Source organism: Eschrichtius robustus, chromosome 9 (genome assembly GCF_028021215.1).
Source record: "Eschrichtius robustus isolate mEscRob2 chromosome 9, mEscRob2.pri, whole genome shotgun sequence".
NCBI classification, from domain to species: Eukaryota; Metazoa; Chordata; class Mammalia; order Artiodactyla; family Eschrichtiidae; genus Eschrichtius; species Eschrichtius robustus.
Window position 1 is genome coordinate 55038135 of NC_090832.1, and position 16823 is coordinate 55054957.

General features: G+C 35.1%; 1 protein-coding gene across 1 annotated transcript in view; it reads left to right on the forward strand.

The window, feature by feature from the left end:
• HACE1 (HECT domain and ankyrin repeat containing E3 ubiquitin protein ligase 1) overlaps positions 1-16823 on the forward strand; it is a 98238-nt gene that overhangs the window by 30392 nt on the left and 51023 nt on the right. The window contains exons 7-10 of the mRNA XM_068551384.1: positions 6440-6522; positions 13432-13528; positions 14491-14592; positions 15594-15700. Of these exons, the coding sequence (XP_068407485.1) occupies positions 6440-6522; positions 13432-13528; positions 14491-14592; positions 15594-15700 (389 nt within the window). The remainder of the gene's footprint in view (positions 1-6439; positions 6523-13431; positions 13529-14490; positions 14593-15593; positions 15701-16823) is intronic.

Sequence of the window (16823 nt, forward strand, 5' to 3'; positions counted from 1 at the left end):
TGACTAGTGAGTTGACCATTTTTCTTAGTGCATAAGTTGTTTGTGCATTGCTGTCCTGTCATCAGAATTACTTTTAATAAGAGATGAAAGATGCTTTTTTTGTTGTTTGGCTATCATTGTTTTAGTAAATGAGAATACAACTTATGTTGTATGGTTTAATATTGGTTTTTACTTATGGTTTAATATTGAATATCTATTCCTTTCTACTTTGGTCAGTGTCGTTCAGAGAGTTGACATTGATAAAGTAGAGCTGCCTTGGATTTCTTGCTTTGTAACTTATCAGTGTATTGGGTACAGGTGGTCTTGGTTAGTCACTGCCTTCAATTAAATGACTTTTGAGATTGACCCAAACATTAGCTTTGCACATTAGTTTTCCACTCAGGATGTTGTTTTATCATTTGAAAGGTCATGATGTCTGTTGAAAGTGTGTTGTTTCTTAAGGATTTCTTGAAGGCCATGTGAAAATCGCCTTTCAATGCTTTTCTTTCGGTATTCCTTCCCAGCTCTTCCTTACTCTGTAAGGAGGAAGACTCCCATTGTAGATTATCTAGGAATAGGATAATAGTGTGTTTTTTTTTGTTTTTGTTTTTTAAGGGGGAGAGGGTTGGACAGGGAATTTGAAGGTCTGAATTATTTTAAAAACATATTTTGGTGATCTGTATTATACACATAAAATGATTTTAGTTCAGTGTACTTCTTAAAATTATGTTATATTAACTTGAAAGATACAGGTAATCAGCTCTCAGCCACAGATATTTGTTAGTATACTTTTACATGTTTACATTTACTAAATTGTAAGCTGCTGAGCTTAATTTTTGCAAGTAAATCAGAAGCCATAAAAGTTTGAAAACAGAGGAACTTATGACCATTGTAAATTACAGTGATTTATTTTGGACTTCATGGCTTATAGTCTGTTAAACAGACACAATGCAGTTTTCACGGAAGTACTTGTGTGTAGGGGTTTAGGGGTGAGAAATTTGCTAAAACAAATTGAATCCACATCTGTCATAGAGAATCCTATCAGTTTTTCTGGATAGCACGAGTCACCATCTAGCATACCACATATTTTATTTCTCATGTCCGTTTGTTTTCCTTTTCCACTAGAATGTAAGCTTCATGAAGGCAGGTGTTTGTCCATTTTGTTCATTGCTGTGACTCTAACATCTAGCACATACTACTAGCACATACCAACATTGAAATTTTTGTTGAAAGATGGAATGGGCTAGTCAAGTGCAGTATCATTCCAAGCAGTTTTTTCTGCCATTTTCTTTCCATTTCTAAATGTTTGTAGTTTTTTTCTTTTGTACCTTTAAGTGAAGCGTATACTGATAGTGCTGATTCTTATAAAAGATAGTATCTGGTTTGTTTATTGCTGAAAATTTCTGCTTTTGAGACTCCTTAGGGATTGTAGTGGTTGAATCCAGAATTTATTCTCTTTGATTTTGTTTTGCCTTATGCTTCTGTATAATTTAAAATCTTCAAGTAGTATTCAAGTAGTATTGTTTCTTCAAGGGCTTTTATGTTTTTAATTTAATAAATAGTTTCCTCCACCTGAATTCTCCTAGTTTCAAAGTTATTTTGCCCTTCGTTTACATAGACTGGAAATTAAAAAAAACCGAAACTTTTAAGTTATGTGACTTTCTTGCTTCTTTTATTATGCTATTTAATCAATAATTGAATTCTGTGTTGTCCTTACTCCTCCTGTTTCAGAGATTTTACAAAAAGAAATCGGCAAACATTTTTTTTAAATCACAAAGATTGATCACTTTTCACTCATGTCAGTGCTGCAAGGCAATTTTTTTTACTCTTTACATTCAAATCCCTGTATGTATTTTTTTTTCTTCTTACTCTGAGGGAAATGGGTTTTTCTCCCTCTTTGACTTCAGGCAACATTTTATCTACAAGTGAACTATTGAAAGCTTTTAAAAAATATGTGTTTCTTTAAATAATTGTATATTTTGAGGATCTTAATTGAGATAATTTTGTTAAAACAGAAAAGCAGATTTATGAATGTAAAAGAAAATGCTGGAATGAGCTTTTCCACTTTATTAATCAAGTATTTTTCTCTGTTAAGAACAGAATTTTTAATGTATTCATAGGATATTTCCTGTGTACAAGGGTATGATAGAAACGTATGACACAGAAGTATTTGTGTGTAGGGGTTTAGGGCTGAGAAATTTGCTAAAACAAATCATGCTGTCTTGCTATGATTTGCCTGAAGTTTGTCTTACCACTTTGTAGAGGAATATGTTAGTCTAATGTTAGTCTAATGACTAATTTGTTTTACTGTTAGCTCTACAGTGTAAATAAAAATACAGAAATACTGTAAAAAGTATGTGAATTTAGAAATGGCATTATTTAAAAACTAAATGGAAATAACTGTCTAGGCTCTTGAGCTTGACTCTCAAATAGTTATTTAGTAGGGAATTAGTAGATCATCTGTGATTAATGTAGCTTATGAAGATATGCCAAATTAGCCAGAATACTATTTAGTATTCTGAATTTAGAAAAATTAGAATTTCTGTTTTTTGGTAAATTGCCTAGTGGTTATGACCATGGGCTTAGGTTTTAATCCCCACTCCCCTGTTTATTTGTGTGTTGGGGTGCGTATTACTTGACCTCTTTGAGATTCAGTTTCCTACTTGTGAAAGTGCAGAGAAGGATATCAACTTCCCATCAGGATGCAGTAAATGAAATGATAAATGCTTATTAGCTCAGTATCCAGGCACATGCTAAGGTTATTCATACTATTATATCATTATATAGTTTTAACAATTATATAATTTTGATGAATGCATAGTATGTTTTGTTAATAATTACTTTATTTCAGCTTCTCTCTGGATTGCTGGGTTTTAATTGAATATTAATACGTATTTTTGATATAATTGCTTTTATCTCTCCTGAGCCTTTTTGAGAGATGGCTTACTGTCTATATAATTTCTGTAACAGTCAGTGAAAATTATTGCTGCTATCCATCTCACTTCTGATTTGGGACCACATACACACAACTTCTAGGTCAGATATCAAAAAGGGCAAAGCCGTGATCAAAAGGCTCCAGTGGGCCTTGCCTTATAAAATAATAACCTAAATGCTTATTTTCTTATATTTTTGAGAGCAGTACTTGACTGCTTGTCCACAGTTTAAGAATTAAATAGCTGATAATAAAGTTTTATGTAACAATGTTTCTATTACATAGATTTTCAAATTCCTCCTGAGATAGAAGTAAATTCAAATAGTAATAATACATGAATACTATATCTTAAAATATTTTATTTTTATCAAAATCTTTGTAATAAAAAATTATAGTCCTTTAAATCACCCTTCTCTGTCAATTCACAATCACTAGGCAGCAATTTTCAGCTCTTTTAGCTTTTCTTCTGGTATCTATTTCCATGTAATATGCTTCTACTGCTCTTTCTCCATTTATGACTTTTAGATATCACTGAATCATTTCTTCTTATGGTGAGTGAGGGTTTAACTCATTTAAATCCTCTTCCCGTGCCCTGTCGCCCCATTTCTAAAATTAATTATATCATAAATTTTAATGAGCCAATATTAGTTGCATATACAGTTAGGTAAATATTGTTTACTGCTGAGTCAAGTAGTGAACTATAATAACATTTTCTACTAGGGTGACTATTAGCTTAGCTCAGTTTTTTTTTTTTATTTTTTGGTGAATCGGTAGGTCTTCCTATATGCTCCCACAGAATCTTTCTCAGTACTGTTTTCTTCAAAGACAAATTCATTAGATAATGTCACTCCATTGTTTTTCTCTAAACCTGGGAATTTCTTAATATCTCCTGTGTTTGATCTTCAGTATTCTAGATTCCACATCTTCTATTTTGATGTATTGCCTTGTTTGGAGGAGGATATCCTCCAGTAGCTTCTTGAGAAAAGGTACGTTGGAGGTAATTTTTTTGGAAATCTTACATAGCTAAGCCTATTTCTTATTTAAAAGCATATATTTGAATGATAGTGTGGCTGGCTATAGAATTCTACATTGGAAGTCATTCACCTTACAATTTTGAGGGCATTTCACCTTTTAAATTTCAGTGTTGCTGTTGAAAAGTTTAATGTCAATCTGAATTCTGTTTATCTCTGGAATCTTATATCCCCAGTATTATGAAATTTCACTTCGATGTGCCTTGTTGAAGGTCTTTTAATTTATTAGACTGGACACTGGTGAGCCTTTTCAATCTGGCAACTTGTGTCCTTCAGTTTTGGGAAATTTTTTGGTATTATTTCTTGATTACTTCCTTTTGGTCTCCCACCTCCTTCATTTTCTTTATTCTCAATTTCTACAGTGACTCCCTGGATTGATCTACTAGTTTTCTCATTTTTCCTGTTTTCTTTGTCTTTTTGTTTCTTGTAGAATTTTTCAACGTTGTATTTCTAACTTCTATTGAATTTTTATTTCTTCCGTCATATTTTTGATATCTTATTCTCTGAATATTTTTCCCCCAGCATCTTGTTTTTGTCCCATGGATAGTATTTTTTCTTTTCTCTCTGAGGGTATCAGTTACTTTTCTAATTTTTGTTGCTGTTTTTTTGGTTCCCTTTATTGTCTTTATTTTTCTTACTTCCTTTTTGTGTTTGTTTTTCAGGTTAGAGGCCTGCTTCAGTTGTCTCTTAAACATTGTCTGTCCATTCATGTATAGTGGTGAGGCACTGAAATGGGGCTGAAAGCATTGTGTACATGAGCTGGGTTTGTTGACTGGTCTCACTGTACGTCAAGGTTTTTTAATCTTGGCACTATTGATATTTGGGGCCTGAACATTCTTTGTTGTGGGGCCTGTATGTAGATTGTCGGATGTTTAGACATACCCTGGCCTCTACCCACTAGCTGCCAATTGGACCCTCCCTTCTCCAGTAATGAAAATCAAAAAAGTCTCCCAGCATTGCTGAATGTCCCCTTGTGGCCAACCGGGCTATTTCACTGGTGACTGTAATGCCAGTATCAGTCAGACTCTTCTCTGGTGCCACTTTCCAGATAGCAAACTTTCAGTCCCTCCTGCTTAAGCTTTTAAGCCTGGCTACTGGATTTCTGGGAGCCTAGCGGAGCATGGGGGCTGGAGGTTTTCACTTAATTAGTTGTTTTCAGCATGGCTGCTCATCCCTGCTCTTCCCTGTATTTCTTGTCTGCCAGGCCAGAGCCTCACTATTCACTTTGTCCGGATAATAAACCTCCCTACTTCCAAGACAGATAGGGAGGGATAGTGGCTAACTGTATGGGATGGGGAGGAAGGGTCCTGGGGGAGGGCCCAGCTGTTAGGTTTTCAACTACTTCTCCTGTCTTAGCTCTATGTAACTATCCCTGTCTTCCAAGATACCTGTTACTTCCAATTCCTGTGTTGTGTGTGTGTGTTCGGTAGTGAGAATTTGGTGGTTTCTTGTTGGAATCTGCATTTGCAGACACTTAAGACTTCAGCTTTCTTTGATCTGCTAAGTCAGTTACTCTTCTTTCACTTGCTTGCCATTTCCCTAAAACTTCTGACTTATCTAGTATGTGTTGTATTCTTTGCTGTTCTTCCTTCGAGTTTGTAGTCTTAATATTTTGCTGACATTGTACTAGGTTTTAGAGCAGCAATAAAGATGATCATGTGTGTTCAATCCAGAAGTAATTATTAAACAGTCTAATTCCAAAAACATTTAAGTTTTTACATCTTGTCTTCCTTTTTGCAGGAGAAACTCAAATGAAGATCATAGGAATTAAAACCAGAAAAGATTCTCTTTTTTAAGGTTTTTCAGGCAAGCCTTGCCGTATTCCTAATCATCAGATATTTATTTTTTAAATTTTATATTAACTTATTTTCCGTTAGTACACATCAAATGATTGCAGAAGTAGAGCTTAGGGGACAGTCAGAGAAACTGAGTCAGTATTGGCGACTGTCAGTAGCAAAAGGACTTCTTAGCTTTTTAATATTTTGTACTTTAATAATTATGCTCTTTGAATTTTGAGAAAGTTAGAGTTATGGTACCAACTCTTTGTTTTTAGAGGCAAAAAACTGTTTGTTTTTGTTTTTTTTTTTAAACTCTGGTTTTTAAATTCAGGTATCTAGAGCAGCACTATCCAGTGCTGCCACATGTGGCTATTTAAACTTAATTATAATAAAATAAAATTTAAAATTCTGTTCCTCAGTTGTGCTAGCCACATTTCAAGTCCTTTGGTAGCTACTACACATGTCAGTGATTTTCTAGAACCTTCCCAGGTTAACACAATTTACATTACATTGATAATTCCACATATACTGTGTAGTGCCTGAGGCTCAGAGCTTACCAAAAAGTGGAATTTGTTCAGCCATCATAATTGGCATGTTCCTACTCTTTCTTGTTTAAAGCTTCAGGTTGTGGTAAGAACTTTCCTTATATGGACTAAAATTGTGATAACTGTGTCTTTGTTTAACTTCTCTGGCTTTACTTTTGTTTCTTTTTCCCCCAGACAGTGCAATGCTTGCTAGACAGTGGTGCTGATATTAACAGGCCGAATGTATCAGGAGCCACTCCATTGTACTTTGCTTGCAGGTATGATAATTTATATTGCCAGATGCTCTCATTAAAGAATGTTGAATCTGCTATATTTCCAAACACAAACATTTGTGTGTATTTTCTAAAACTCTCCTCTTTTCCTAGAAATACTATGCTCCCTTTTAAGATGAAGTATATAGCATTACAGTTCTGTTACTTAACTGCATGATGAAAAGTTTTATATTGCCAGTGTTTTTATATATTGTAAGTGGGAGCTTTTGATTTACTTGATTACTTAGATTTTAGAATTACTTAGTAATAAAAAAGACATACCAATAATCCAGTAATTTTCATAGTTTTCTTTATCAAGTATCAAGTTAGTTCCAATGGGATAAGCTATTAAAGTATGCCTTAGTTCAGAGCCATGTCTTTGCTTTCTCTGGATTTGTAACTTTAAAAAATTTCTTGAATCATTCTTGTTAGATATTGAATTATGCATTAAGTTGTTTTTACACTCTGTCCTGGTTCATTTTCTTTTTTCTTTTTTTCTGGTTCATTTTCCTAAAGCATACGTTTTGTTCATTGATTCATTCATGTAATAAGCATTTAGTTAGCATTCACTGTGTGCCATGCATTATTATAGGCATTAGTGATACAGTAATAAATAAACCCCAGTCCTTAAGCAGCTAACAGTGTAATAATTATACACATACCCGCCCCCCCCCCATAATATGTTATGTAAATTTAGTTGCAGTTAGGAGCAGTTCACGATACACTTGATTTTTCTTTTTGGTTTAGATTATAGGAATTGTAGTATTTATTTAGGCTCTATTTTAGATATAATGCTCTCCAGAAAGCTCCTCTTTTCTTATCCTTTTTCCTGTTTTATGTCATTTTACTGGAGGTTTGTTTTATGTTTTATTTTTATTAATTTTTTTGGCCGCACCATGTGGCTTGCAGGATTTTAGTTCCCCGACCAGGGGTCAAACCTGGGTGCTGGCATTGAAAAGTGCTGAGTCCTAACAACTGGACTGCCAGGGAATTCCCTGGAGCTTTGTTTAAGATGAAAGATCTGCTTTTCTTCTCCTTTAGCTTTTCTTTAGGGTCTCTGATGTTGCTTTGGTCTGACTGATTCAAATCATCATTGAACAGCCTTGAATTAGAATACAAGGACTTTTGGACCTCTAGACTTCTTGATCTTACCTGAATCCAAGCTTTTTCTTATGTTATACTTACAATTTGATTGCTTGGCTAGAACACAAATTCCTTTTTTAGTGTCCTGAATTTATGAATAATATCATTGTTTGATTCCCTGAAATCATATCCTGTCTTGAGGGGTTATCTTTAGATCAGACCTTTCTTTGAAGCTTCAGATTTGAATGGCCATCTACCTGATATACATCATCACTTGCAAGTCTCATAGAATCTCAGATATTAGCGTGTCCAAAATATAGCTTCTGATTTCCTTTTCAAACCTTTCCTCCAGTTTTTCTCATCTCAGTCATTGGAACCCTTATCTTCTCAGTTGTGTAAACCAGAAACTAGGTCATTATTTTTTTATTTCTGTCTCTCTCTCTGACCCTCAACTTGGAATATATTAGTAAGTTCTGTAAATTCCACTTTCAGAATACATTCTGAATCTCATTACTGCTCTCCACCTCACTAAACCACCTTAAAGTTGTTACTTCTTGTCTAGAATACTGCAGTAGTCTCTTAACTGGCCTTCCAGATTCCTCTGTTGTTTCCCTCCCTTCTGTTCTTTCATCAGAAGCCAAAGTGACCTTCTAAAAAATGAATCGGCTGTTGTCACTTTGTGCTTAAACCTTGTATTTAAACTTTTCAGTGCCTCTTTGTTCCATTTCCAATAAAATCCAAACTCTGCCTTCTTCCATGTGACCTGCATGGTCTGACCCTGCTTAGCTCACTGTGCTTCAGCTACATTGGTTCTCTTTGACTTCCCCCAATACATCAGACTCTTTCCAGCAGGCTTTTCTGTGTGCTGTTTATTTTGCCTGAAACGTTCTTCCGTAGACTTTTTATGTGGCTGACTCCATGTCAGTGCTTCACTGTTACTTTTTAGGAAAGAATTCCTGGTCAATCTAGGTAGGCCTCTCCCCATATTTCCTATCACAGTTTCATGATCATTTCTTTCGTAGCACTTTGTATTTTATGGTGTTTATGTCCTTGTTTATAGTGTGTCTCCCCTGCTAGACTGAAAGCCCAATGAAAGCAAGAATTTTGTTTTATTCATCACTTTATATTCCACGTGTAGTGCAGTGCTTTGTGCTTAGATGCTTAGTAAATGTTTTTGAATGAGTGAATCACTATAGTTACGTTTTTGAAAAATATATAAAATAATGCCATGTATACTGGTAAAATATAGGTATATATTAGTGTTCACATAACTGTGATATTTGTATAGTTAGTCTGAGCATAGGGTTATGGTAAAAGAATTTTTTAGAAGTACTGTCTGCTAGTATTGTATACCCATCATTAAGTTTTAATCTAGCAAACATTAGATCTCTTTGAATGGAGATGGCTAAGCAAATATGATTAAAATAGAAACTAGAATATAAATTCTTCATTGTTGCAGGATGATAAATATGGAACATGGAAAATGGTTCATTTTGTAGGCAGACTTCTAATTATATTCGTGATATCTAGATAGAGGTATACATTAAAAATTATAAATTATTCCCAATGCATTGTCTCTGATAAATGAAAGGGAAAGGAATGTGAGAAATAGAACAAGTTGATCCTGCAGACAAGTTACAGGGGTCTAAGATAAAAAGCTGAACTTAATGTAAATTTTTATTGTTGAGGGATGTTACTACATATGTCATATGTCTCATTCAGGGATTAACTGCTAAAACTGTTTTCTTTAAATCGAAAAGGTATTGAAATATATAGGAGGCAGGGTTCAAATCCCATCCCCAAAGCTATGCAACTTTAGTCAAGTTTCTTGACCTCTGAAGCTTTGTTTCGTTGTAAAGCGGAAATGCTGATATCTGCCTCGTGGGACTACAGTGATAATTAAATGAGGTGGCCTGTATAAAGCATCCTGCAGAGGATTTTATACTTAGTAGTTGGTAGGTGCTCACTAAGCTCTAGCACACTTTTCCGCACCCAGTGAGCACAAAGTTGTCTTGTCCTCTTTCAATTTCATTGCAATGCATGGTTTTCTAAGAAATTGGACTCTTATCCCATCATACAGGCAGGACCTTTCTTTTTTCCTTTGTAATTCTATTCTAATTCTGAGCACTATTTAATAAAGTAATGCTTCTGTGAGTGAGTCATTTCAGATTGATTTTGACCTAAAACTATGACAGGAACTATTTCCCAGCCACTTTTCCTCTCTAGGTATTTTGTACAAGACATTCCAATTCACTAGCTTTCTTTCATGTGGACTGTAGGCACACATATAGTGACCTCCCCCTCCCCCCCTTCAGGTGCCTTTGTTTTCAGGACTTTTATGTGGTATCTGCAAATGCTTCAAGTCCTTAAATGATTAGATTGGTTTTATATTCGTCATAATGCTTCCCATTCCCTTAACTGGGTTCCTCAAATAAAGGTTTGGATGTATAATGATTTTCAAATATTTTCTGTATCTGCAGATAACTTTTATTCTGTAAAGGAAAACAAGGTTTAGCTGGGGTTATATAGATACAGTAAATTAGTGAGATTTTTATGGAATTTTGGAGGTCTGTAATAAAGTGAGAAACAGGTAAGATTCTGAACATAGTTTGCAGCTACTGCCAAGCAACTCCTTTCAATTAGGAAACTGCCAATCAAAATAGCCACGTAAAACAGTCCATAGATTCAAAATTGCAAACTCTTAGAATAGAAGAGGACCATTAGAAAATATGGCCTCTTTGTTTCATAAGCAGTTCCAAAAAACGTTGTTATATATATAGTACATATGCACTGTTAGCCAAGTTTTCAAATTGTATCACTGCAAGAGCCTGAAGCGAGCAGACTTGAAAGTGCTTGAGAAATCAGTTCTAAGTGCTTTAGAAGCACTACAGGTTTCTGATGAGTCAAATCTTTGCCAACTTCTTAGTTTCCAGAAAATACACTGGCATTTCCTTGAAGGGAGTATTATCTCAATCAATATAAAAAAATAAGTTCAATTGTAAAGAATAATTATTCATTGAGCAAATTTTTGCAGTTATTTGAACTGAAAAATCTTTCATGCGACACTTTGAGCAGTCTGTAACAGGATAATCTTTATCTTTTGCAATATCACACGTGGGGCACTTGAGGCCCTAATGAAGTTATGCAGATTTTATATATTATTAGCAATCATTTCTTTTAATTTACTTTTGAAATGAAATGCCACCTGTTCACAGATGAGATTTTAATGTAGTTTTCGAAATTACTCCGGCTTTCTAAAAATGTCATAGTGGTATTTTTTTCTTGATATTAATTATTCTTGTTGCTATATGTGGTACAAAATTAATCCTAAATAAATTACGATTCAGGTCTTTTTGTTATTTTTGTGTAGCTTAGTACCTTATTTAATGCTTACTTGTCAGATGAATGGTATCTAAAATTAAAGCCCATCATGTAACTCAACAAGTATATTGAGTACATGTTATAAGCCATGCTTGGTGTTATAGAACAAGGGTATTGTCAAGAAGTTTATAGTTTAGTTGGAAAGATTAAACACATCTAACACAGATAATGAATAACTGTAAAAGAAATGTCATTAAAGTTGAGCAGAATAACTTTGCAAATCTGGGTTTCTCAGAACCTTGGGTCCTAGCAAAGAAATCACTGACTCCTTGAATAAATTAAGCTCAAGTTAGTTTCTTTTCACTTAGGTATTATACGGAATAGAACAGTGTTAATTATAAAGTAATTCCTATTAGCTGTAATATATAATGTGTTGGCCAGCATGCCCAGCTGACAAATGACAAATGATGCTTGATGAAGATTTTTCTTAATGTAGACTAGTAAAATTAGTTACTGTTGCTTTTGGAGGGATTGCTGAGGTACTTGCTTTCTTGATTTTCTGCTTTTTCTGGAGTAAATTAGATATTGTTCTTAAGTTAGTTTTCGTCTGTCGATATTTCTATTAAGGAAGGTAATCAGTATTACAGTAAAGTATCAAGAGAGTGATATACCTGATGTCTGCCACCAGCTTCCTAGTATGATCCTATTTTTTTAAATTAAGTCCAGTTATACTTTATGCAGCGTCATTTTGTGGAAAAGAAAGAATAGGTTGTTTTTATTTGTTTGTTTTAAGTTTCTGAGGAATCTGTGTAGTCTTTGTGAAATAACATACCTTTTTAGGTAATGGTACTGTGGGAAGAGTATTGGTCTAGAAGACCAGAGATCTGAGTTCTAGTTTCACTCGTGCTTGAATAGTAATTTTTTTCATCTACAAAATAAAATTCTTTTTTTAAAATTAATTTTTATTGGAGTATATTTACTTTACAATGTTGTGTTAGTTTCTACTGTACAGCAAAATGAATCAGCTATGCGTATACATATATCCCCTCTTTTTTGGATTTCCTTCCCATTTAGGTCACCACAGAGCACTGAGTAGAGTTCCCTGAGCTATACAGTAGGTTCTCATTAGTTATCTATTTTATACACAGTATCAATAGTGTATTATGTCAATCCCAATCTCCCAATTCATCCCACCTCCCTGCTTTCCCCCCTTGGTGTCCATACGTTTGTTCTCTATGTCTGTGTCTCTGTTTCTGCTTTGCAAATAAGATCATCTATACCATTTTTCTAGATTGCACATATATGCGTTAATATACGATATTTGTTTTTCTTTCTGACTTACTTCACTCTGTATGTCAGTCTCTAGGTCCATCCACATCTCTACAAATGACCCAATTTCATTCCTTTTTATGGCTGAGTAATATTCCATTGTATATATGTACCACATCTTCTTTATCCATTCTTCTGTTGATGGACATTTAGGTTGCTTCCATGTCCTGGCTATTGTAAATAGTGCTGCAGTGAACATTGGGGTGCATGTGTCTTTTTGAATTATGATTTTCTCTAGGTATATGCCCAGTAGTGGGATTGCTGTGGTAGTTCTATTTTTAGTTTTTTAAGGAACCTCCATACTGTTCTCCATAGTGACTGTATCAACTTACAAAATAAAATTCTTTGATCAGATACTCTTCCAAACTGTATGACTTCCTTGGGCATTTTGTAAAATTAGCTTTAAACTTTAATGTCCCTGCATTATAAATTTATTTTTTATTGTTTGTGTGTAGGATCAGATTAGCTCATTTAATAACGAAATGTAGAGTCTAGTGATTATTACCCCCAAAGCAGCTTCCTCCTAGCTTAAAGAGTGGTTGTTACACCTACTTGAAAGAGCAATTAGAGAGAATGGGGCATGTGGATGAGAGTTGTTCATTCTAGATCAGATTGAATAGCTGTCAGCAGAAGCCAAACTGAGTGGGTTGATAAAATTAAGGTTGGCAGTTAGCTAGTATTTTTGGCTAATGAATCCCCCCATTTACTCATTTTGATATTTGTCTTTTCTCCTTCCTTTGTTTTTATTTTCTTACCACATATTAAAGTGTCATAAAATGTACTTTTGTTTTGAGTATTGAGGTTCTTTTGGACTAAGAAGTCTGGAGACTTGGATGTATGTGGTAGGAAGGTGATCAGGCTAGAGTTGAGAAGGAAAAGATTGGAAGAAAAAAATAAAGCATAAGCCTGAGTACCAGCAACTTATCCCAGAATATTATGATTTATTGTAGGTAATGTGTCCCAAGTTCAATTCTAAGATTCAGTAGGCCAGTTTCTTATCTAAATTGTAAAACTATGACTTAACGTTGGGAAGTTTTTCTGACGGTTGAGGTTGTAGTTCAGATCTTCCTCTCAATTTTTAAAAATTATTAATCCTCTGTTGATTGATACTAACTGTCCATAATTTATAGAGAAAGACTTAAAATTAAAAAGGTTATATGTTTAAACTTTGTTTCTGTACAGTCATGGTCAGAGAGACACAGCACAGATTCTTCTGTTGCGAGGAGCCAAATATCTGCCAGATAAAAATGGAGTAACCCCTCTGGATTTATGTGTACAGGTATGTTGTTAATATATATTCTTAGTCCCTTACTTTGTAAGAGAAACTTACAGACAGATAAGCTCACTTTTTTTCCTCAAATGAGAGGATGGGTGCAAAGATTTTTGTTCTGTTAAGAATATGATCTTTAAAAGGACCTGTGATAGTATAAGAAATATATATTGGTCTTTATCCCAGTTCCTAACACAAGAGCTTCTAAGACCCTTGGAATCTCCAGAGTGATAAGCATGTCTTTTTGTATATTAATGAGATGAGCGGTGGCTGAAAGGCCCTAGGTAGCTTCAGGAACAGGGCTGGTTGACAGATGAGCCAACCATGTAATTAGAAGGCAGTTTCCTACCCCACCCCCGGGGAGGAGTCAGGGGCTAGAGACTGAGTTTAGTCATTCAGGCCTGTGTAATGGAACTTTCATAAAAACCCGAAACCGTGTGGTTCTCAGAGAGCTTCTGGGTTGGTGACACATCAAAGTGCTGGGAGGGTGGCACGCCCAGTGAGGGCATGGAAGCTCTGTGCCCCTTCCCACATACTTTACCCTGTGCATCTCTTCCATTTGCCTGTTCCTGAGTTGTAGCCTTTATAATAAACAGGTAATGGTAAATATAGTGTTTCCCTGAGTTCTGTGAGCTGTTCTAGCAAATTATCAAACCTGAGGAGGAGGTCGTGGGAGTTCCTTACTTACAGCTGGTTATTCAGAAGTATGGGTGACCTGGACTTGTGATTGGCTTTTGAAGTGGGGGGCACTCTTGTGGGACTGAACCCTACTGTGTGGTCTGCCCTAACTCTAGGCAGTTAGCATGATAATTGAATTAAAGTGTAGGACACCCAATCGGTATCCACAGAGAATTGGAGAATTGGTTGGTGTGTAAATCCCACATATTTGGTGTCAGACTTATATATAGAAGAAATGTTTTCCTTTAGGAGTTTTGTTTTTAAACCTAGATAATTTTAAATCTTGTTTTTAGGGTGGATATGGAGAGACTTGTGAAGTATTAATTCAGTATCACCCTAGGCTTTTCCAGACAATTATTCAAATGACACAGAATGAAGATCTCCGAGAAAACATGGTAATGTAATTGTGCTGGTAGCTGGTAAATGAACAAGCTTTTTTTTTTTTAAATTAATTTATTTATTTTTGGCTGCATTGGGTCTTCGTTGCTGCGCGTGGGCTTTCTCTAGTTGTGGTGAGCGGGGGCTACTCTTTGTTGTGGTGTGCAGGCTTCTCATTTTGGTGGCTTCTCCTGTTGCGGACCACAAGCTCTAGGCATGTGGGCTTCAGTAGTTGTGGCACGCGGGCTCAGTAGTTGTGGCTCGCGGGCTCTAGAGCTCAGGTTCAGTAGTTGCGGCACACGGGCTTAGTTGCTCCGTGGCATGTGGAATCTTCACGGACCAGGGCTCGAACCAGTGCCCCTGGCAGGAGGATTCTTAACCACTGCACCACCAGGGAAGCCCCTGAACAAGCTTTGTTCATGTTTGGTGTATATGGCATTTTACAAATGTGTTTATTGATTTTATTATTATAAATATTTAAGAAATTTGAATTGGCTTATCTGCATTATAGGTTAAGTATGAATTATATAAGAATTAATAAACTTTATGCTAATATTTGGCCCCATGAGTCTTCTGTCCTCTGTGCCTTTGATCTCTCTTTAAGATGATTAGAATATTTCCCATAGGTAGAGGAAAAGAATCTAAGGAGGAATATCATGTTACGATTAGTAATCACTAGTTTACTGAGCTCTGTATTTGTTAATAGTTCTACTCTTTGAATAATTACAGAGTTTTTTTCTTACATTTTTAGAAGTTTGGAATGAATTTTCCATGAATAAACTTGGTGATTTCTGTTCTCTCTATTTATACTTTTTCACTGGGTGATTTTGAACAAACATTGTATGTCATCTTATCTCTCTATAAGCTTTTGATTTTATGCAAGACCAAATAACTGAAAAGGACTTGATTTCAACTAATTGAGCTTTGGGATACTTAGTAAACTAATAGGTGCTTAATTTCTTGACAAAGTTTAGTGGATTATTATGTAATCACATTTTTTTATTTGTAAAACATTTAGTTACGGCAAGTTCTGGAGCATTTATCTCAGCAAAGTGAGAACCAGTATTTAAAGATTCTAACAAGCCTTGCTGAAGTTGCCACAACAAATGGTCATAAGTTGCTTAGGTAAGTGTTTCACAATATAAGCAAATCAGTAGGCAGCAATATCTGTCAGCTTTGTCACTTTTTAGGCTTTTCTGGGAATAGTTTATTTTGTTGATTATTTTGTTGATGTCTTTTGTCAGTGTTAAGATGTTCTAAACATTTGTTGAGTTATCACTGTTTGTTTTGTTTTAAAGGATCAGGGCAATCAGCTATTCCTGAGGAGACTTTAGCCTGTCTAAAGAGACTAAAAATAGAGACTTACTTAAGTGGATTTGGGCTTATGTGTCTAGAATTTTAGAAAATGATTGCTTAGACTAGTCATGTAAGTAAAATGTTCATAAAAAAGAATCAAGAACGTAGTTTAGGAATCTTGATCAGTAATTTACAAAACTGGGTATAGGCTACTGTTCAGCCTTGCAGTATTATACCCTCATGCTTCTTTATAAAGTTTTCTCCCTGAACTGTCCCCCTCAGTTCAGTTCTTTGTTTTTTCCAATTCTGTGGTTTTAATGGCTCATCACTAAGTCTATGAAGTTAATGCCTTTATATATTTTCCTGTACCTCCGCTTGATTGTATGTGGTTAGTCACCCCAGTTAGGAGTAAGCAGCCATTTAAAAATGGTTAATGTGTTATTTCTTAGCTTAAATTTGGCCCACTTCTGTTATGGATGCTTTCTTCCTTTGATTGGGTTTGCCAAAAAGTTCGTTTGGATTTTTCCGTAAGCTGGAAAAACCCAAATGAACTTTTTGGCTAACCCAATAGTTTTCTTTTCACGTCAACTTTTAATACATTGACAGTATTGGAATAGGTCGTGGTCTTCTCTCACCTCTGTATGTGGAACTGGACTTTGTTCCTTCCAACTCTATGCTGCTTCTGTAAATCAGCTACATTGTCAAGTCCATTATGTTAGCCCTTTATTCCTGTCTTCCTTCGTACTTTTCATATACTTCAGACCAGAATCACACTCTGTACTGTTTGCTTAGAAGACCCCTTACACTTCATGGTCCAAGATTACTTTCTTGTGTTTTTTTAGCTGTTAAGTCTTTCTTCAGCAGTCCTACTCAGTATGCCATTTGCTAATTTTTCTATTATTCTCTTTCTACTTTTGAGGCTACTTTAAACTTTGTCTGTAAGATTCATTGA